The sequence below is a fragment of the Enhydra lutris genome, unplaced genomic scaffold (assembly GCF_002288905.1).
Source record: "Enhydra lutris kenyoni isolate GAN:26980312 unplaced genomic scaffold, ASM228890v2 scaffoldscaffold47, whole genome shotgun sequence".
NCBI classification, from domain to species: domain Eukaryota; kingdom Metazoa; phylum Chordata; class Mammalia; order Carnivora; family Mustelidae; genus Enhydra; species Enhydra lutris.
Genome location: NW_019154131.1, coordinates 13,893,533 through 13,914,913, shown reverse-complemented (window position 1 = coordinate 13,914,913; position 21,381 = coordinate 13,893,533). Strand labels below are relative to the sequence as shown.

At 48.8% G+C, this 21,381-nt stretch overlaps 1 protein-coding gene across 1 annotated transcript in view; it reads right to left on the bottom strand.

The window, feature by feature from the left end:
* Positions 1 to 15,984: 15,984 nt before the first annotated feature.
* Positions 15,985 to 21,381, bottom strand: part of LOC111156589 (ADAMTS like 1) — a 934,723-nt gene continuing 929,326 nt past the window's right edge. The window contains exons 29-31 of the mRNA XM_022517576.1: positions 18,335 to 18,444; positions 17,369 to 17,589; positions 15,985 to 16,091 (exon numbers count right to left, since the gene is read on the bottom strand). Coding sequence (XP_022373284.1) covers positions 15,985 to 16,091; positions 17,369 to 17,589; positions 18,335 to 18,444 — 438 coding nt within the window. The remainder of the gene's footprint in view (positions 16,092 to 17,368; positions 17,590 to 18,334; positions 18,445 to 21,381) is intronic.

The window sequence follows — 21,381 nt, the reverse complement described above, 5'->3', positions numbered from 1 at the left end:
ACTGGACAGCGTACCTAGAGGGCGACATCCCACCCCACCCCGAGTGGACAGAAGGGCAAACGTGGGCAGTGTGGCATAGGTACCAGGTCAATCTGTGTGTTCAGGTGGTGGGGGCCACTCGCTTCTGAACCACAGGCTGTTTCTAAGCCAGCGCCCATGGCATCAGACGGTGCTCCCCGCACCTGCATCCTTGGCCTCACCCATCCTCCCTCCTACCCTTCTCAGGTATCACCAGCAGTTTCCCAGAGCAGGAGGGTCTGGGGTGGGGGTGGCTCGGAGACAGCCGGCCACCGAGCAGAGACCTCAGCCTGGTTGTGCCGTGAGGAAGAGCAGTACTGGCCGGGGCCAGGTTCCACGCTGGGGTGACTGGGGGAGCAAATAGTCTGTCTCATGGTTTTGCTTTCACGCTCTGTCCTCGGAATACCTTTCATTGCAGTTTCGATGCCACGAACATATTGGAAATAACGTACTAGTTAGGATCACTGTCCTCTCCCCAACTCCAAGCTTCTGCCTCTAAAGCAGGCGTGAAACGGACAGATCCGAGCCAGCGGGATCGGCACGTCCATACCTTTCCACAGTGATGCCCCCTTTTGGGATCTGGTGCTCAGGGCATAAAGATAAGCTGAAGGAATGGGCTTCCTCTCCAAGTGCTTTTCAGTTGTGCGGTTGCCAAGAGGAGGTAAGCGGCCGGGTGGGGGTGTGCACAGCTTCTAGTTGCAGATTAAATGGCCCCCTGGCTCCTCAGACCCGCCCTGCCATCCACCCAGCCCACATCTGGTCAGCAGCCTGGAAGCAGGAAGACAGAGGCCCTTCTGAGCATAAATACGGGGGGTGGCAGGCAGCAGGGGTGTTTTCTTTGGCAGAGCAGGCTTGGAATTTCCACACGCCTGGCTGAGCAGGTGCTTGGCTCCTCCCCATGTTGGGGGTGCAACACGAGCCCCGGAGCCTGTAAACCTTCCAGAACATATGCTCTGGATTCTGGAAAAGGCATCGGGTAATGCTAGGCTGGGCTGTGCTTTATACGTCCTACTTCTGCATCACAGGTGCCCCTGGTCCCTGTCTCTGGATCTTTGGACACCAACATGACAGGTCCTGATGGGTTTTTCTTGTCAAGACTTGGGGTGTGGCAGCAAGCCCAGGTTCATATTAGTCAAAAGGATTCAGGAGCTTTCCACGCCTGTGATGGAATTTTTTTTTTTTTTAAAGATTTTATTTATTAATTTGACAGAGATCACAGGTAGGCAGGGAGGCAGGCAGAGAGAGCAAGGAGGAAGCAGGCTCCCCGATGAGCAGAGAGCCTGATCGGGGCTCGATCCTAGGATCCTGGGATCACGACCTGAGCCGAAGGCAGAGGCTTCAACCCACTGAGCCACCCAGGTGCCCCCCTGTGATGGAATCTTAACACTGATTTTCTTGGCTTTTTTTGTGCCCAAACCAGCCTGCCTGCCCACCAGCACCCTGCCTATCTCTCCAGGGCCAAGGCTATTCTCTCACTGGCAAGGGGGGGCAGCGAGGTCACTCCCTCATTGCCCCGATCCCCTTCCAATTTATGTCAGGGGATCATAAAACAGGGGAGCCCACAAATACCCTTGAAGCAGGCAAATAGCGACTTGAGAAACAGGCAGATTGAATGCTTGAAAAATGATGAAAATTTGGCATCTCTGCCAATGAATGACTTATAAACTAAGAAATGGAATTTTGGGGATGATAGGCTCTCTCCTATACTTAAAACCACAAACCCTACTTTTTCATTTTAAAGTTCCTAAGTAGAGTTCATTGCTTACTATCATTTGGGAGTGGCTCTTGGTTTGGCTCAAGGTTGTAACACCTCCTGTTATCGAAGACCAGTTATTTGGAAACTTCCATGTCCAAAACTGAGGCCAGAGCCTGGACACATGCTGCCTTTGAGTTGCCAAAATCCCTGACCTGTGTTTCATGTATGGAAACTTGGGTACTTTAAGCAGGACACGCCCCTGAGCCTGGCACTCACTCTGCTCATATTGGCTCCTCTCTGCCGTTTTTTCCTTCCTTCCTCCCTTCCTCCCTCCATCTTTTTCTTCCTCCCTCCCTCCCTCCCTTCCTTCTATTTAAAACAGGTTCCAGTGAACTTCTCTTATCTGGTTTGCTAGTCCTCAGAAGAGCAGCAGGGGGTTCTGCTTCCAAGCCAGAGACCTAGCCAGAAAGGACAGCTTGGCAGTGGAGTTCGAGACCAAAAAATGGTTTAAAATGTAGAACTCAAAAGTAGGGCAGCTCAGAAATTGTGACCCCAATGTAGTAATAATAATAAAAAAAGTACATACATATACACTTGCACATACATTTTATGAAGTTTGGAAAAGTCAACTGTAGTTTTTGCTTAGGAGCCCAATTTAATACAAATGATAAATTCTACACCTACATTTTTAAAGTCTGGGCAAATGCATCAACAGTGTTGGGTAAATGAATTCTTGTCTCATTTGTCCAGAATTATAAGGGAATGGAGCTTTGGAGTGTTTGAATAGGATGTTAACCTACAGGTAATATAGCTTTTCTGAAGGTGTTTTCTATGGGATAGAAACTGTGATATGGTCTTCGAAAAAAGTGCACTGGCCGCCGAAGTTTGGGAGAAGCTGCAGATTCTAGCACCCTGTTGAGTTTCATACTGCATAATAATATTTTGAAGCCTCTGTGAAAGCTTACAGTATAGGAAACTTGTTCCACTTTGTATAATCCAGTACGTGAATTAGCATTCTTGCCATTACAAGTCCTCAAGCAAAAAAGGGAATTTTTTTGATTCAGGCAATTCAACAATCTAAGGCTTATCTGTGGGATTCAGACACAGCTGAATCCAGGAGCTTGAAGGAGGTGTGGTGGGTGCTTAGTCTTCATCTTTTGCTTTTTCTTCTCTACCGCCTTTTTGGGCCTTTTGCATGTGGTTTCTAGCAATTTGAAGCTTATAACATCCTTTTGGCCAAGGGCTTCTCCCTTCCAGTGGTTCCAGTAAAAATCTCTGACATGAGTCTCTGTTGCCTGGCTTGAGTCTCCCGCTGATCCCTGAACTGATTGCCATGGCCAGGGAGGAAGAAAATCCTCCTTGTCCAGGATTGAATCAGGGTCCACCCCTAGACTGAGTAGTGTGTATGGGTGAGGTCAACCCCGTGCAGACTACAGGAACTGTGGGAGGGTTTGGGAGGGGATGGGTCCCCAAAGGAAGCGGAGGGATAATTTCCTGGCAAGGGGAGGGATGAATGCTGAGCTGGCAGAAACAACCGTTTCCACCTCGGACAATAAAGCCCTTTTATTGTGTAAAACCTGTTGGAACACACATGGGAAACCCTGCCAAGTGCTCATCAGACGTTGTTCTTGAATATGTTTAGAATACAATAAAATACGTATGCATGCACACATGTGGTTGAACCTTTCTCTGATGATTTACGAACCTCAGTCGTTCCTGCCATGCCACAGGGTCAACTCTTAAGTGTTGAAACATTGGGGTCGCTGACCATTGAAATTATTGGCTTCATGATAGATGGGAGGTTCTAGCACTACCAGAGTTTGGTGCACAGGGAGCCTGGGAAAGTTCATTTACTGGATAGTGGACATGAGTGTTCTCTCCGGCGTGGAGCACTCTTGAGCTGTGAGAGCAACAGCACGGGAGGACCTCTCTCAGCATCCATACCTGCCCCCGGCTCTTGTCGTCATCCCCCGGCTTGGGTGGGAAACGGGGGCTCAGGCAGGAGAAGTAACCTGGGGAAGCGGAGGAAATGACGTTTGTAGAACAAGGTGGGTGAACATTGGAAGTCTACCGGGAATCTGAAAGAAGGGGAAGGCCAGAGAGAGGCAGGAGGCTGTTGATGTCGAGAGTAAGGAGTGAACTTCAAATGCCTTTCGAGGGCTGCACTGTGCACAGGTGTCTGAGCTCGGGGAATGGGAACTGTATGTGTGTGAGGGATTCTCCGCTGCCCATTGTGCTCAGAGCTCAGACTTCTTGCTAATTGCTTCTGGATACACACAAAGAGCTACAGAAATACTGCTTGGGTTCCAATAGGACTTCTTCTTTTTTAAAGATTTTATTTATTTGACAGACAGAGATCACAAGTAGGCAGAGAGGCGGGCAGAGAGAGAGAGGGGGAAGCAGGCTCCCTGCCGAGTAGGGAGCCCGATGCGGGACTCGATCCCAGGACCCTGGGATCATGACTTGAGCCAAAGGCAGAGGCTTTAACCCACTTACTGACAAGACTAATATTTGAGAATGAATGATGATATCCAGGAGCTGAAGGGTATTTGAAGGAATCTTTAATTTTTTTTTGTTTTTTTTTTTTAAGAGTTCATGCCTTAGTGGTGAGGGAAGGGCAGAGGGAGAGTGAATCATAAGTAGGCTCCACACCCAGTATGAGCCTGATGTGGGGCTCCATCCCACAACCCTGAGATGGTGACCTGAGCCAAAATCAAGAGCCGGATGCTCAGCTGACTGAGACACCCAGGTGCCCCTGAAGGGACCATTACATTTTTCAGTTCTTTGTTAGAAATAATCATATTAAGACTAGATTTTCATTATTATTTTTTTAAGATTTTATTTATTTGTCAGAGAGAGAGAGAGAGAGAGAGTGAGCACAGGCAGACAGAGTGGTAGAGGGAGAAGCAGTCTCCCTGCGGAGCAAGGAGCCCGACGCGGGACTCGATCCCAGGACCTAGGGATCATGACCTGAGCCGAAGGCAGCCGCTTAACCAACTGAGCCACCCAGGCGTCCCTAGATTTTCATTATTATAGGAAAAAGATCCCTTGGGCTTTTTCCAGGAAAAAGATCCCTTGGGCTTTTTCCAGGAAAAAGGTATTTTCATCTGGTGATTCGGTAATATGCAGTCACATGTGTTGTATTTGTTTTACTATAATCTCTCAAATGGTAGGATTTAGGGAGGTTTTACCTCGCGGTTACCAAGCTTTTGAGAGTTCCACAGCTCTGGAGATGCTGTACCTCTCACCTTTGCTATCCGCCCTGGGGGCCCATCTGACTCTAGGCTGTCATGGGGCCCTTTTCCAGACTCCTGGGCCTGCTGTGGTTCTCACTAAGCTCTTGTTCCAGGGGCACCTCCTGGGGACCTGCCCAGATGGCCCTCAGTTGCTTTCCAGCATCTTTTTGGCTTTTATTTTCCATTACTCCATCCAAGCCATCCCCCCGCTGAGGGTTAGTGGCTTCAAAACCCTGTCCTCTCCTTTCGCATGTCCCATCTTACGTGTCTCCTCCTCCTCCTGTCCCCCATAAGGCCTGTCTTAGCTCTGGTCATCAGGATGGTGGGCTGCCCTGAAGGAGGAGATGACCGCAGGGAACGCATAGAGGGAAGGCTCTGAGGTGGGCATATTTCTGTGAGGGCTGTGGAGACCACGGCCGGGAATTTGGCTCTTACTCCAAGGGGGACAAGGTGAAGTTTGCAACTGAGAAGTGCCCAGATCTGGTATTTGCTTTCACCGTCCCCGTGGTCACCCAGTATGCCGTGAGGGGGCTGTGGGGGGCCTGGCAGGAAGCTTACTGCCTGGAGGGTGAGACAGCCTGCACTTGGCTGTGGAAGGGGGCAGATGAGAAAAGGCATGTTCCAAAGGCAGGCTGCAGGGAGTTGCTGACTGGAGGTGCAGTGAGAGGAAGTGGGAATCAAGCATGACTCCAGAAACTTGGGTGGCAGAGACAAGGAGGACAGAGTTTGGGGAGGCCTGGGGGGACATCTGAAGGCTGGATGACTCAGCAGGCTTCCTGCTGAGAAGTGAGGTGTGTTGTAGGGTCTCTGAGGAGGCTCTGCACTGAGACTGGCCTGGCCCTTCCACTTAGTGCCCTGGTCCCCATGTGGCCCCTGGGAAGAGGTGCCCAGAGCATCCTGCGATTTCTAGAAACGTTTCCTCTGTTTCCCTTTTCTGCACTATGACCCATAGGGAGAAAGGGGTCTTAAGTATATAGGGATGGATTTCCAGAAGTTAGGGTTCCAGACACCAGGATTAGACACATCACTGTCCTTGTGCTGAGTGTTTTGAGGGGGGAGGAGAAGGGCAGGAGTCCGCTTGGAGGGTGAGCATGGCTTTCTTGAGACTGTTGCTTGCCTCTCCTTCCCTCCCTCCCCTCTCCCTTCCCTAGTTTCTCCAGCCACAGTCATTCAGGTCTTCTCCCTCAGGACCTCTCTGTCCTTTTATCACATCATACAGTTTAACTTTTCTTGGTCACTTTCTTGTGTATTCCTACCCACCATCATTTCAGCAGAACAAAAGATCATTGTTTTGGGAATCTGTTTAGAAGAGTGGATATTATATGTATCTTTTCAAATAAGTGTTTTCATTTTCTTTGGGTAAATACCCAGAAATAGAATTATTGAATCATATGGTATTTTTTTTTTTTTAAGATTTCATTTATTTATTTGACAGACAGAGATCACAAGTAGGCACAGAGGGGAGAGAGACAGAGGGGGAAGCAGACTCCCTGCCGAGCAGAGAGCACAATGTGGGGCTCCATCCCAGGACTCCGGGATCATGACCTGAGCCAAAAGCAGAGACTTTAACCCACTGAGCCACCCAGGCACCCCTCATATAGTATTTCTTTAATATTTTGAGGAAACTCCATACTGTTTCCACAGTGGCTACACTAATTTACGTTCCCACCAACAATGCATGAGGGTTCTTTTTTCTTCACATCCTCGCCAACACGAGTGGGAGAGAGGGGGGTGGGCAGAGGGAGAAGGAGAAGAAGATTCCCGGCTGAGCAGGGAGCCTGATGCGGGGCTCGATCTCAGGACCCTGAAGTCATGACCTGAGCCAAAGGTAGATGCTTAATCAACTGAGCCACCCAGCGCCTCCATTTCTTGTCTTTTTAATACTGGCCATTCTGACAGGTGCGGGGTGATCTCTGATTGTGGTTTTGACGTGTGTTTCCCCAGTGACTCGTAATGTTGAGCATTTTTTCATGTGTCTGTTAGACACTGGGATGTCTTTGGAAAAAGTGTCTATTCAGGTTCTCCGTCCATTTTTTAATCAGATTTTTCTGTGTGTGTCATACAGATTTTTAAAATATATTTTGATATTAACATCTTATTGGATATAACTCGCAAATATCTTCTCTCATTCACTACGTTGCCTGTTTTGTTGACGGTTTCCTTTTGCTGTGCAAAAGCTTTTTATTTTGGTTCCAACAGTTTTTGCTTTAGTTTCCCTTGCCCGAGGTGGCATGTGCATAAACATGTTGCTAAGCCCACGAGATTACTGCTTATGTTTTCTTTTAGGAGTTTTATGGTTTCGGATCTCAAGTTTAGGTCTTTGATCCATTTTGCTTTATTTTTGTGGGTGGTGTGAGAAAGTGGTTCAGTTACATTTTGCTTGTAGCTCATCAGTTGTTTCAGCACCGTTTACTGAAAAGACCCTCTTTTCTCCGTTGTATATTCTTGCCTCCTTTGTCCTAGATTGGTCATTTATGCACCTCTATGTTTAGTGGAACCTTATCTGCAGTACTCAAGATACGGAAGTAACCAAGTGTCCACTGATTAATGAATAAAGATGTGGTGTATATGTGTGTGTGTACACACACACACGGGTGAATATTATTCAGCCATAAAAGTGTGAGATCTTGTCATTTGCGACAACATGGATGGACCTAGAAGGTATTATGCTAAGAGAAATAAGTCAGAGAAAAACAAATACCATATGATTTCCCTCATACGTGGAATCTAAAAGACAAAATAATCCCACAGACAGATTCTTAAATACAGAGAAAAACTGGTAGTTGCTGGAGGGGAGGTCGGTGGGAGGATGGGTGAAATAAAGGTGATTAAGAGGTACAAACTTCCAGTTAAAAATTAAATAGGTCACAGAGATAAAACAGCACATAGTCAATAATACTGTGATAACATTTCACGGTGATGGATGGTGACTGCATGTATCATGGTGAGCGCTGAGTAATATATAGAATTGTTGAATCACTGTGTGGTACCCTTGAAACTAATAAAACGTGTGTCAATTATACTTTAGTAATAAAAAAAAGTGGAGGGGATAGTATAAATAATTGTAATTTTATTCTATTTTTCTGCCACAAATCCAAACCTGGCCCTATAATAAGTGGATATGTGCCATGAGGGAAGAAAAGAGAGCTGGGGTGGGGAGAGAGCTTTGTGAACACAGGATTCCCTGCCTTTGACATTGACTTTGGGTCTCAGGCTCTATCCATCTCTCTGGGCTGTCAAAGAGCCGAGGTGCCCAGCTTCCCAGCTTTGCTGCAGGGCAGCGGAGGAAAAAGTTGTTAAGTGCAGCAATCTTGAGGAAGCAATATGGACACATTTTATAGCCTCCATATTTGCCTGTACTAGGTCCCAGGAAAGACCTCTTAAGGAGAGAGCAGGTGGTGCTGGGTGTGCTGGTTGGTATTCTAGGGCTTCTGGGAAGGTAAAAAGGTTTCGGAAAGGGAATGAATCATGGGGCTTTCAAGGAGCTGAGGCCGGTCGCCCAGAGACAGTGTGACCAGAGATGAGGTTACAGGGCACCTCAGGACATTTTAAGGAGTCCATTCCTTATCCTGACACCAGTGGGAAGGTGCACAAGGTTTTGAAATCGAGGACTGGTATAACCCAAACCATCTTTTGAGACGATCTCTTTGTGGGTGGATTTAAGTCATTTTGGCTAATCACCGATTTCTGGGTTATCTTGGCAAAATGGGTTGCTCCATGGAGAGGATGGAACTGTCTCCACTTCTGCAGCCTCACTCCCTAAGGTGGTGTGTTTCACCAAAAACAATCCCAGCCCGAATTGTGGCACAGGCATAAAGGTTAGCACACTGGACCAACACAGTCCTATAACCTGCTCTTCGAACTCAAGTCCTTTTGTCCAACCTTAGGTACTCTGACAATTACTCCAGGGGTGAATGTTCCTACGATAAGATCAACCCAAAACGTCTCTAGTCAAATCTAGCAAACTAAGCCGGGTGGGAGCAGGCACAGAACCAAAGCCAGCTCTAGACTTGGGGCTCCAGGCTGTTGGATTTGCCGGATACTTCAACTGGTTTTCACAGGGGCGCTGGTGCCGGGTAGGCTTTCCAGACCTTCAGAATGGCTCATTTCACTGGTATGTAATTAACGAACTTTGTTATAATGAACAAACCCTCGGTTGCAGACTTAGATAACTGTATTTGATAAGGCTTGCAGTGATCACTTTTGGAGGGTGGATTTATGACGGGGTAATTCAGTGTGAGCTGTCTCTGAGGTGTAGATTTAAGGTAATTTTACATGTATGCCTCAGTTTACACTGATGTCTTTGCAGGCAATAACAATAGTTCTAGCTGCTGTGTGGGGAGTGGATTGGAGGAGAGAGTGGGCGAGAGTAGATTTATTCTGTCAGGATACTTTTGTAAAGTCCTGCTGAGAGAGGATGAGGAATGGAAGGAGCAATCCCTGGGTGCTGACTGTGGAAAGAACCAAATTGAGGAAGAAAACTGAGCTGGAGATTCCCCACAAACTTGGGACTTCATAGATTAGGACATGTTGGCGTTTGTGGTGAGATGCGTCTGCTTTCCTGACTGGACTCTGAGCTCCCTGAAAGCAGGGAATTGGCTTTCCACCCTCATGTCTCCAGGGTCCAGACTGGGCCCAGCTCAGGATTGGTGCTTAGGGAAGAGGAAGTTAAGTGATAGGAAGAGAAATCAGGGAGGAGAGGAGAGGAGATGGGATAAAGGTTTATCTGGAGGGGGTAAGGTGGGGTGGGTGGGAGGTAGACTGAGGTCCACTAGGACCAGATGAGGACTTGGTTATTGTCCATCTCAGCAAGACCTTGGTGCCGAGGCTAGACCTTCCCATTGCAGAGGGAGTGGAGGATTCAAATCATGGAGGGCTTGCTCTCAGGTCACTACTGTATCTCCATTCTAATAGGAAGGGCTTGTGCAGGTGAAGACATTCAGCTTGGCTGTGACTGGCCCATCATTTTGGTGCCTGCTCTGGCCCTGAGCCTGTGACATGCCGAGCTTCAGCTGTAGGACAGAATTACCTAAATGATGGACTGAACAACTTCGTCATCCTTCAGTGACCTCAGCTAAGTCATTTCCCGGCCCCTTCATTGTTAAAGAAATGATGGTGAGGATTGGGGAGCAGAAAATCAAGCCCAATGACACATTCCATCAGCACGCCCCCTGCCCTGACCATTAAGTATTTCCTGGAGTTGCTCACTTGGTAACTAAGTTGTTCACAGCTTGTCTTCCTTCCTTTATGGGATTTGTAACAAGGTCAACCCTGGCCATCACAAAGGCCCCGAGGAGGGCTGTTTATGTCATCTTGGAAAAGGAGGCAGGTTTCCGAGGCATGCTTTCTGGTCTGGATGCTGACCGTGCAGTCTCTCAGGCCCTCCTCAACATTCTGCTTAAACAAACATTATTTATGTTCAGCAGGAGAACCATTCCCCACTGTCTGCTTTCTCTTCACTCACATAAAACTGCACATTTAATTTCTGTTTACACATATATAAACCATATCTTTAGGAGCGGCCTGGGAAATTCTTGGTTGAAGACGGATTTCGCCTTTGGAAAACACAGAGGTGAGTGACATCTGTATATTGTGTTATCATAAGCATGACACATGGGGTTGATTGGGACCAGGTGCTTCCCAGAACCCATCTAAGTGAAGTTGTAAACCTCAAGTTGACAGGCAAGGTGACAGCCCAGTTTTTGTGAGCAAAAGCTTGATTACCATCTCTGCCTTCCAGGTTAGAGGTAGCAGCCAACAGTGGAAAACCTTGGGGTGCTATGAATAAGAAGCTGAGCTTCAGCCAAAGATAACAATCTCTGATGAGCTTGCCCACCTTTGACCTTTAAAAGCATCTCCCCGTGCACAGCATGGGTGGGCAGGGACACACGATAATTTGGGGTCTGCCTTAGCCTTACAGGGTGGGTAGATTCATTGAGCATTCAATTCTGTACTGATGAAGGCTTGTGTCCACACCAGTACTTTCTTCTTTGACAGTATGTGATACGGGTAGATAACCTTCCCTGATTTAACTCCTACTCCGTGTACACTGAGTCTGAATCCTGAAGTCTTTAAATCGTGGCTCATTCACTGACCAAAATGAGGTACAGAGAGGGACCGAACCTAGGGGATGTCACCTTATTTTGTTTCCTAATTTACCCTTCCTTGGGTAATTCACTCAACAGGTGGGTTGGGTTATTTCCAAGAGCTCTATCCTTCTCTTCAACCCACAATTCCCTTACCCTTTGTGGATGAATTTGCCTCTTTTGGGGAGGCCCACCGGTAGATTATCGAGCTCTAACTTGTCTCACTTTAGCTGAGAACCATTAAGAAAATTGGGTTATTTTCTTTGGATTTATTGGCAGGAGGTGGTGAGGGGATAATAGCGTGCTGTTTGAGAGAACGTATACCCCTTGGTAAGTGAGATATCCTTCATTTGAGCTTTTATATTACACATATGTTTGCTTTTGAATGAACAGTTCTCTGTGATTTTTAAGTAAATCGTAAGAAATGGTAGCTCTGTGTACATGTGGGTATTCTGAATTAAAATTAGATTTGTACATTGGGATTACCAGACAGTGCCTGTCCTGGGAAGTATTTCTGAAAGTGTGTGAATATCCTGGTGAGTCTTGGTTCCCTAAGGCCACTCCTATTTACGCTGTTGTGTGTATTTACGCGGTTGTGTAGTCCTGAACTTGGCAGCAATGACTGGTGTCCTTCTCAGTCAAAAACGGAAACACGGCGACAGTCTGGCAAAGCGGATGATGGGGATATGAAAGAGCACGGATGCTGCCAAGCTCTGTCCCTCACCGCCCTTCTTCAGGGTCGCTTGGGTGATAAGAATGGTTGACACCCAGTGGATGCTTCAGTGACACAATGGGCGACCACAGATTTCTTCAGTGCAAATGACCTAGTTTTCTCACAAAAACCTTCTCTTGTGAGACATCCTCTTTTTTTAAAAATTATTTTTATTTTTATTTATTTATTTATTTGACATAGAGAGATCACAAGTAGACAGGCAGGCAGAGAGAAGGGAGAAGCAGGCCCCCTGCTGAGCACGGAGGCCGATGTGGGGCTCGATCCCAGGATCCTGAGATCATAACCTGAGCTGAAGGCAGAGGCTGAACCCACTGAGCCACCCAGGCGCCCCAAGACATCCTCTTTCTAAAGGTGAGGAAACTGAGGCCTGGATGAGCTTTGGAGGTTAGTGATCACTCTGGTCTGGCGGGGCCCCAGATTTTCTGGGCTCATCTTGTCAAAGGCCCGGAAACTTCAGATGCCAGGCAAGGGGTCTTTGGTAGAAGGAATTCCAATCCTAGGACCGGCCTGTGGTTTAGATTCCAAACTTTTACGCTGTGGTTGGTGGCATCCTTCTAGGAATCTCTCCTTTTTCCCTGCTGAGATCTGTGATTTTGGCTGGAAATTTTTCCATACGTTCTGTTTGCGCCCATCCCACCATTTAAAACTTCCTGGGTTTTTGCTCTGGCATCTCTGACTCATTCTGCAACCTCCCCCTGCCCAACGCCCACCCCCTCCACCCCCACTGGGGTCTCTGTAGGATATTATTTGGTTTCTGGCATGTGAGTATTTATAGTTCTAGCATTGGCTTTTTCTTTAAAGTGAAACCTAAAAGTCCTTAGAAAATAACTGGAATTTCAGGAAGAGCTTTCTGGTTTATTTTTACATGGATTAACAGACTGTGATATGCTGCGTGAGTTGCTGGAAGACAGGCTGGAGTTGGGCTTTGAGGCTGGGGGGGTACTCTCAGGTGCCTCCCACCAAGGTCCTTGTGTAGCCATCCTCTGGGCCTGGGGACTGGCTGCCCGTTTGCAGGAGCCAGTTGAAAAAAAAAAAAAAACCAAAAAAAAACCCAACTCCATGTGCACTTTTTCTCTTGTGCTTCCTACTGTAGCTTTATTTCTACTAAAATGTTTTACAAATTGGGAGCTTGGGGCCTTAGAATGCCATCAGAATAGATTTTAGGGGATGAGAAAGTGACAACTCCAGTAACATGTCCCACTGTCCTTAAGCAGTAGGAAAGAACGGTGCCCACGAAGGTGGCCAGGCATGGTCTGCTCCTATGCACGGGAGCCGGAGCTGGCAGAGTGGGTGGGAAAATGGCTCTGGCTAAAAAGCCAGGCTTCTAGGAGGTTGATCCTTGTTCCACCCGCTGGTTGACCCCAGCCTTCTCTGGGCCTCTGTCTACCTATATACAAATGGTGATGGTCCTAGGGCTCATGGGAGGATGACACGTAGTGATGATCTTTAAATGTCAGTTCCTACTAAGGGTGTCCATCCAGAATTTCAGCACACGGTTACATCAGACTGTGCACATCCCTGCACCCAAGTCTGCACCTGCCTCCAGAGATGCCCAGTCTTCTTTTGGAAGGTCCTGGGGCTCCCATCTTCCCACTGTGCAGGGCTGTAAATGAGATGATTGTCAAGGACAGTACTAAGCCTGAATATGTGCACGTCCACAGACGTAACTCCTTTGGGTTGACTTACAGATCTGGCCCTTCGGGCACGGGCCCCCAGCTTCCCAGGCAGAGACGAAAACCGTTAAGTCTTCCATGTCAGCCGAGTCCTTGTAAGTGGCTGGGAACCACCCTCACCCCCTGCGCAGAATAAGACAGGGAAGGCTGGGCTTAACAGAGACTCAGACGACCAGTTTTAAATAAATAAGCTGTATTATCTGTACAAAAAAATATAAATACAGTTTTGTGTTTTAGAGGAGGAAGTGCCTCCTTCCACATTATTCAGCCGCTCTAATCACCTTGTGCTGCTGCTGAGTCACGATTCACAGAACAAACAGTAAATGTACATTCATTTCATGCAAGGAGCTCGCTACTTCCCACCCCAAACCTGGGTCCTCCAGGCTCGCTCTGAAACCCACTCCAGCTGCTGCAGCCTGACACGAGGCAGAGCTGGAGGACACCTGCCATTTAGGAAACGTAAATATCGGCCACTGGTTTTCCATAGCTTTTGAACGAGAAATCACCAACCATGTCAGTTAATAGTACGGAATTGGTCTTCTTCGTTCCGTGCGTAACTATTGCATCACAAGTGAATCCCCTCTTTCTGCCCTGTCATCCCATGTTAGCTTTACAATGAATTCTGTACACAGTGAATGGACCTGGAGTTAAACATCAGGTTCTATTAAAAATAGGAACAATACAATAATTACCACTGAGTAATTACAGGAACACAACTGCAGGAAGTTAATAAAAAGTCTGCCAAATACTTTGTTTTCTGGATGACAATGTACAATTATTAATATTGCACTTTTTTATACAAGAAATCCTAATAAATATTCACAAAAGATATACATAGAAAACATTCTCTTTTATTTTAAATAAACAGGACACTGATTTTTAGTAACATGATTTCTTAGAGCTCATCTTGGTGAGGAAGAAAGAGAACCACATTAATTGTCCATAGCTCCCCTGTGGAGAACACAGCTTAATATTGTCTTACACCACCTCCCCCTCCCCCCGGCCCGTCTGAGTGGCATTTTGTGGGTCTGTATGTGGGGAGTGGGATGGCTGATCTGAGGGTTGAGTGATGGTGGCCAACAGGGGGAGGTAGCCAAAGCCCCTCTGCTGAGAGCAATTTGCCAAATAGTCCCAGAATTTCAGGTTTGCCACAAGACCGTCCACAGCCGTTTTAATGTAGCTGATGGGCATTTCTGGAAGGGTGTTTGCTGCCTTGCTCATGAATTCCTAAAATGGTATTCATTTTCATAAGGTTCGTAGCATTTCATTGTATCGGGGGAACAGGTTGAAAAGCCTTTGAGGACCCTCCTACAAGCTTTAGTTACCCTATGGCTTTGCCACCACACCCTGCCCCCCCCGCCCCACCCCGCCTCAAGCTGCTGTATAAACCAGAGGGGAGCTCATCGTGCTCCTGGAACAGCCCACACAAAGCCAGCTGTCCCACCCCATGTCCTGGCCAGCTCTGGAAGTGGCTCCCGTGACCTGGTGGGTCCTCTCTGACACACTGACCCCAGTTCCTTAAGTGGAGCAGCATCGGCCATCTAGGCAGAAAACCCAGACTATTCACGCTCAAAGTGCCCTGGGCGCATGTCCGCAGTTGACCCTGGGTTGGGGTGGTGGTGGTGCAGAACTTGTGATTTAGGCAGAGATGCCAGGGCTGTCCTGCCTGCAAAACCAGAGCCTGAGGTCCCACTAGCTTCTCTCCGAGTGTAGAGGCAGCATGTTTGCTGAGATAGCACAGGAAGTGCGGACTCCCCTCCAAAGCAAGAGGGAGGGTATGTGTTTTACTGCATGGAGTGGGCCCCCAGGGCCTGTGCCCTCTAGGAGGACAGCAGAGTTCAGAGTGTCCCTTCCCTTCACCTACCTGCACTGCCCCACTGAGGACCGTGCACAGGCTTCTTTTGGCTTCTGTACCCTTCCCCCCACTTTGTGTTTGGCCTCACGTGTGCTGTAGGCCCCCCTGGATGGTCTCCTCCTGACTGCTGTGTATTGGTGCTTTGAGTTCTCAGGGCTCCCCACCAGAAGCGCTGAGTCCTGGCCTGGGTTCTTCTTGACAGTGTCCTCCCCTCCCTGCTTGCTCTTCCCAAGGCAGAGGAGGACACAGAGCAGCAGCACACTCCTGGGGTGACAGCAAGCTGCCAGGGAAGACACAGTTGGTGATCTGAAGTCTGTATCAAGGCTTTACAAATGCTATCACCCTCCCCTCCTGTCTCTCGTCTGCTCTTGGCCCTCCCTGCTGTCCTCAGGAGCTGTGCTGGCCTCTTCCATGGTCTGTCTGGGACCCATGGTGGGGAAGGTGTCTGCTCTGCGACCTCCTTTAGACCCTTTACCTGGTCTTGCCCCAACATCCTGTCCTCCAGCTAACTGAGAGGACATGCTGAGGTCCTCCCGTGTGGGGTGGGAGAGGAGGTCAGACGAGGGTGTGTGTGGTGGGGATGGGGAGAGGGCAATAAATAAATAAACAAAGAAAGCTTAAGTTCTGTCCAAGGGGGTGGCGTGTCTTCTGTGTGGCCAGGGTGGGGTTCCTCCCTGGGCCCCATCTTCACGCTTTGCCACAGGTCCCACAGCAGCGAGATTTGAACTGGCTGAGCTGGCAGAGTTTCAGCTGCTTCACCTTCTCGCAGTACCTGGTGGTGTCCCTGCATTCCACTGGGAAGGGGACAGAAGCAAGATGTGAAACAGAGCCCAAGGCCTGGGGCCCGGGGATCTCACTGGGGTCTGCCTTGGGCAGTGGGCTCCTGGGCAGGAGGGGCCACTGCTGTCTGGCACCTGGAGGCTCATCCTGCGTTGGTGGAAGTCTGTCACGGGCCTCCTAGGCTGCCCCCGGGGTGCCGTGGGGGGCTGGGTGATGGGGGGGCCCCCTCTATTTCCTTACCCTGTCCATCTAAGCCTCTCTCCTCCTTCCCCTGACTGTGCCTGACCTGAGCACTGTGGCATGCTAGCTCTAAATGAGATGGACCTTAAATATTGGTGCTGATTTGGGTGGTGGACCTCTGTGACTAACACAGTCTGAACTACTTAGACTGAATGTTAGCATGGATGGTGGTGAGCTCTTGACCCACAGATGGGTCAGCGCCACCCAGAAAACAAAGATCACCTCTCCTTGGTGTATAAGCAAGGAGACAGTGTGCCCATGGGGCATCTGCCTCAGCCTTGGCAACCTGATGCTCGGAGAGGCCCTGTTTGGGAGACACCTGCATGGCCACGTTCTAAAATTTCTTCTTTGCCTCCTACTTTGTCTTCATCCCTTCCCTTTGTCCCACCTCCAGTTTGTGTCGGGTCCAGAGGAAGAAAGAATACCCGACTGGGATACAAATGCCAATGTTGGGCAGAGGAGAATCCAAACTTGAGGAATGGGGGAGTGAATGAGTATCTGATCTCGAGGGGGTGGGGCCCCCTTGCAGTGGGCACCCTTGGGATGGGGGTGGGGAGGGAGCATGGCTGCTCCTTGTTCTGCCAGAAGCAGAGTTTTGAGGGGTGCAGGCCTGATGGGCAGGTGGCGCTTGGCGTGCTCTCCTCGCGCGGACGGTACTTTCTGTCTAGTGGCCTGGCCCCTTGGGGACGCCCTGTCTGCTTGTCCTCTCTGCGTACCCGCCAAGCTACTGCAGGTAGGCCGGAGGCCGATTTCATCTAGCGCTGGACCAGGAGCACCTGGCTTTGCGCAGGGCCACGATCCCCTGGCTTGGCTCGGTGCCTCGGGGGCAGACTCAGCCAGCTTTTATGGCCCAGACATGAGTGCACACATCCTTGCACACATCTTGGCTCGCTCTCAGGCACCCTTCTGAAAAGACCCAACTCTGGGCCCAGCTCACTGTCCCTGGGAAACCTGATTGTGGGCCCTAGGCTCAGGTTTGGTCCCAGGCCTGCTCTTTGCCCCCCATGCCCTGAGGGGAATGGGTCGCAGGCTCTTTGGGGTTGGCACGTACTGTTTTCGCATGGGGTGATGTTGCAACGCTGCCAGTTGGCCGGCCGGGGCCCCCAGGAGCACAGGTGCTCGGGCACGGCCTTGTTGGTGCGGGCATGCACGCACTCCACGCGCCGGGCCTGGAAGCCGTAGTTGCCACATGTCGCCGTGCACAGGCTCCACAGGCTGACCCTCCAGTGTACGCTGCAGGCTTCTGACCAGCAGTTCTGGGTGCTCACGGGCCTGTGGGAGGTGGGGGGCAGGGTTAGGGTCTGCCGTGGCAGGGGTGGGATCGGGGAAGGCCGGGCAGCCCTTCAGGCCTCTGGTGCTAGCAGAGGTGGGTTCTGATCTCTGTTGGTGAGTGGCTGTAGGATCTCAGAAGGCCGTTGGCTCTCACTGGGCGTCAGGGTACTCAGCTCTGTGAAGTCTGTATCACTGCATAGCCCAGGAATGAAGTCTCTTCAGGATGCGGGCTGACAGAGGAAGGGGCTGGGTGGGGATCGTAAGCCCTCACCCCAAGGGAACATCCATAGGCCAGTAGGACTGGGAGCAGGGACTGGATGGGAATGATTTTAGACCCAGGGACCAGCATCCTCATTTTAGCCCAACTTCTACTGGGGGGCCAACAAACGTGAGGGGCTACTGGAGCCCTTGAGGTCTGGTGACCCCCACGTGGGCCTCACTTCCTGCCCACCCCGGGGCTAGTGCAGACCTCCTGCGGCGTCAGGCCAACCCCAGGGGAAGAGAACCCTCTGTGCTCTTTATCTCCAAAAGGAGAAGGCCAGCCTGGCCCATTAAGTAAGTGCAAGGCCGTCCCGGGGCCATCTATCTCTTGGGAGAACAGGGGCCCCAGGGAGAGCGAGGTGAAAAGGCAGGGCGTCTGACCATGCGGACCATGGGATGCTGGAGGAGAAACGTCCTCTCAACACTGTCTTTCCATGCTGTTGACACAGGGCCTGGGGAACGGAGGTCCGCGGCTTTCTCCTACCTCGGAAGGGCGCTGCACTGCTCCGACGGTAAGGTGATGCCATCCCGTGTCTGGCAGAACACTTGTCTGTGTTGCACGGCTAGGTGAGGCCCGATGCAAGGCCCGTTGCACTGGGAAGCAGAAGAAGGTGACATGTATGTTAGCCAAGGTAAGGGTGGAGAGAGGGGTGCAGGGTGCAATGCTCAGGCTGCGGGGGACACAGAATCCCTCAGAGCGTTTTGTCTGGGGCCTTCTGATCATTCGTCTTGCCCTTCTTTGTGTCACCTAAAGGACGTTCACTGGCACGTTTTCTTTTCTTTGTGCCATGGCATTAATGGTTAGCTTTCCTGTGGTCAGTAAGCATTCTGTTAGCAAATGGCTAATGGTCGTGTAGAGCCAGTCAGAGCACGTGCGCTCCCTTCTCAGACGAACCACATCAAAGGGGTCTTGGCAGAAAGCACTAAGAACATGGTGTGGTCAGCTTTCAGGCAGAAAGCCCTCCAGGTGCCCCTTCAGTCCATGGGGCAATGTGGTTGGTTATTTTCTTGCTAAATTCGTTCAGGTTAGCCAGTCCCATCATTTCTTTGCTTTCTTCGGCTTCATTGTTTCCAGGTTAGACCCAGTGCAGCTGAACGGAAGTAGACTTAGGTATGTGTAGTCAGTCCCTGCTCAGGGCCTCCTGCTGTGTGCAGCTCGCGGTGGCCAAGCTTCTCCCAGAGTCACCAGAGCCCGACCGTCACAGGAAACAGTGTCCTCATAAGCGCAACAGCAGCGGGCCCTTAGCCAGCGTCTGCTACTTGAGTGGAGTAAGCAGACAGACAGTCCTGACAGGTCACTTTCGAAAAAAAGCTTTTGGGGATCTTTGGACTCCAAAGGTCCATGGGGGAGCTGTTCACCTTCAAAATGATAAGCGGAAATCTTTCAAAAATTTTTTTATTTTTGACCCCCTTCAACCATTTCTCTCACCCTCTAATTCCCTGCTTCTTGAAACTACTATCTATTCTCTCTCTCTCTCTCTGTGTGTGTGTGTGTGTGTGTGTGTGTGTGAGATTCTGCATGTAGGAGAAAGCATATGGTATGTGTCTTCTTTCATTTAGCCTAACGCCCTCAAGATCCATTTATGTTGTCACAAATGGCAAGATTTCATTCTTTATGGTTGAATAATATTCCATTATATATGCACACACACACATATATATATACACACACACATGAAATAGCATCCATGATACATATTATCTCTATATACCACACTTACTCTATCCATTCATCCACTGATGGTCATGTAGATTGTGTGCATGTTTGTTATAAATAATGCAATGAATTTGGGGGTACGTATGTCTTTTTGAGCTAGCATTTTCATTTTCTTTGGATAAATTCTACCCAGAAGTGGAATTGCTGGTTCATATGGCAGGTCTGTTGTCCATTTTTTGAGGAATAACCCTGCTGTTTTCCATAGCGACTGCGTCAGTCTATATTCCCACCAAGAGTGTACAGGGGTTGTCTTTTCTCCATACTCTTGCCATCAGTTGTTGTCTTTTTGATAATAACCATTTCAGCAGGTGTGAAGTAATAGCTCATTGTGGTTTTGATTTGCATTTTCTTGACAAGTAGTGATTATGTACTAAGATGCATTTTCATGTACCTGTTGGCCATCTATATATCTTTTTTTTTTTTTTTAAGATTTTTTATTTATTTATTTGACAGAGAGAGAGATCACAGTAGACAGAGGCAGGCAGAGAGAGAGAGAGGGAAGCAGGCTCCCTGCTGAGCAGAGAGCCTGATGCGGGACTTGATCCCAGGACCCTGGGATCATGACCTGAGCCGAAGGCAGTGGCTTAACCCACTGAGCCACCCAGGCGCCCTGCCATCTATATATCTTTTGGGAAAAAGATCTATCCAGATCTTCCACACATTAAAAAAAAATTTTTTTTTTTTTTTGCTATTGAGTCGCATGAATTCCTTATAAAAAGACACACACACACACACACACACACACACATATATATATAGATCTTAAAGGTTTTATTTATTTGAGAGAGGGAGAGAGCATGAGTGAGACAGCATGAGAGGGGAGAGGGTCTGAGGGAGAAGCAGACTCCTTGTTGAACTGGGAGCCCAATGCAGGACTTAATCCTGGGACTCTGGAATCATGACCTGAGCTGAAGGCAGTTGCTTAACCAACTGAGCCACCTAGGTCCCCCTCATTATATATTTTGGATAGTAGCCCCTTATTAGATTTACGATTAGCAAATATTTTCTCCCATTCAGTAGCTTGCCTTTTCATTTTGTTGATGCTTTCCTTTGCTTTATAGAAGCTTTTAGTATGATGTTGTAGTGCTTATTTTTGCTCTTGTAGTTTTTGCTTTTCCTGTCAGATTAAAAAAAGAAAACCAGTAATGCTTATATCAAAGGACCTTGTTAGCTATTTTTTTTTTTTTGAGAGAGAGAGAGCACAAATGGGGGGGAGGGGCAGAGGGAGAGAGAGAGAATCTCAAGTAGGCTCCACGCTCAGTGTGAAGCCCAACACAGGGTTTGATCTAATGACACTGAGGTCATGACCTTAGCTGAAATCTAGAGTCAGATGCTTAACCGACTGAGCCACCCAGGTGCACCTGCTTATGTTTTGTGATAAGAGTTTTATGGTTTCAGATGTTCAAGTCTTTAATCCATGAGTTAATTTCTGTGTATGGGGTAAGGTTGTGGTTAATTTTCCTTTTTTTGTATGTGGCTGCCTAGTTTTCCCAACCTCATTTATTAAAGAGACTGTCCTTTCCTTACCACATATTCTTCCGTCTTCGTAGAAAACTCGTTGATTATATACAGGAGTTTAATTCTGGGTTTCTGTTTTGTGCAACTGATCAATGTCTGTTTTTATGCCAACACTATATACTGTTTTGATTAGCTTTTTTTCATTTATTTGAGAGAGAGAGAGTACAAGATGGGGGAGGGTCAGAAGGAGAAGCAGACTCCCAGCTGGGCAGGGAGTCTGATGTGGGGCTTGATCCCAGGACTCTGGGATCATGACCTGAGCTGGACAGCCACTTAAACAACTGAGCCACCCAGCA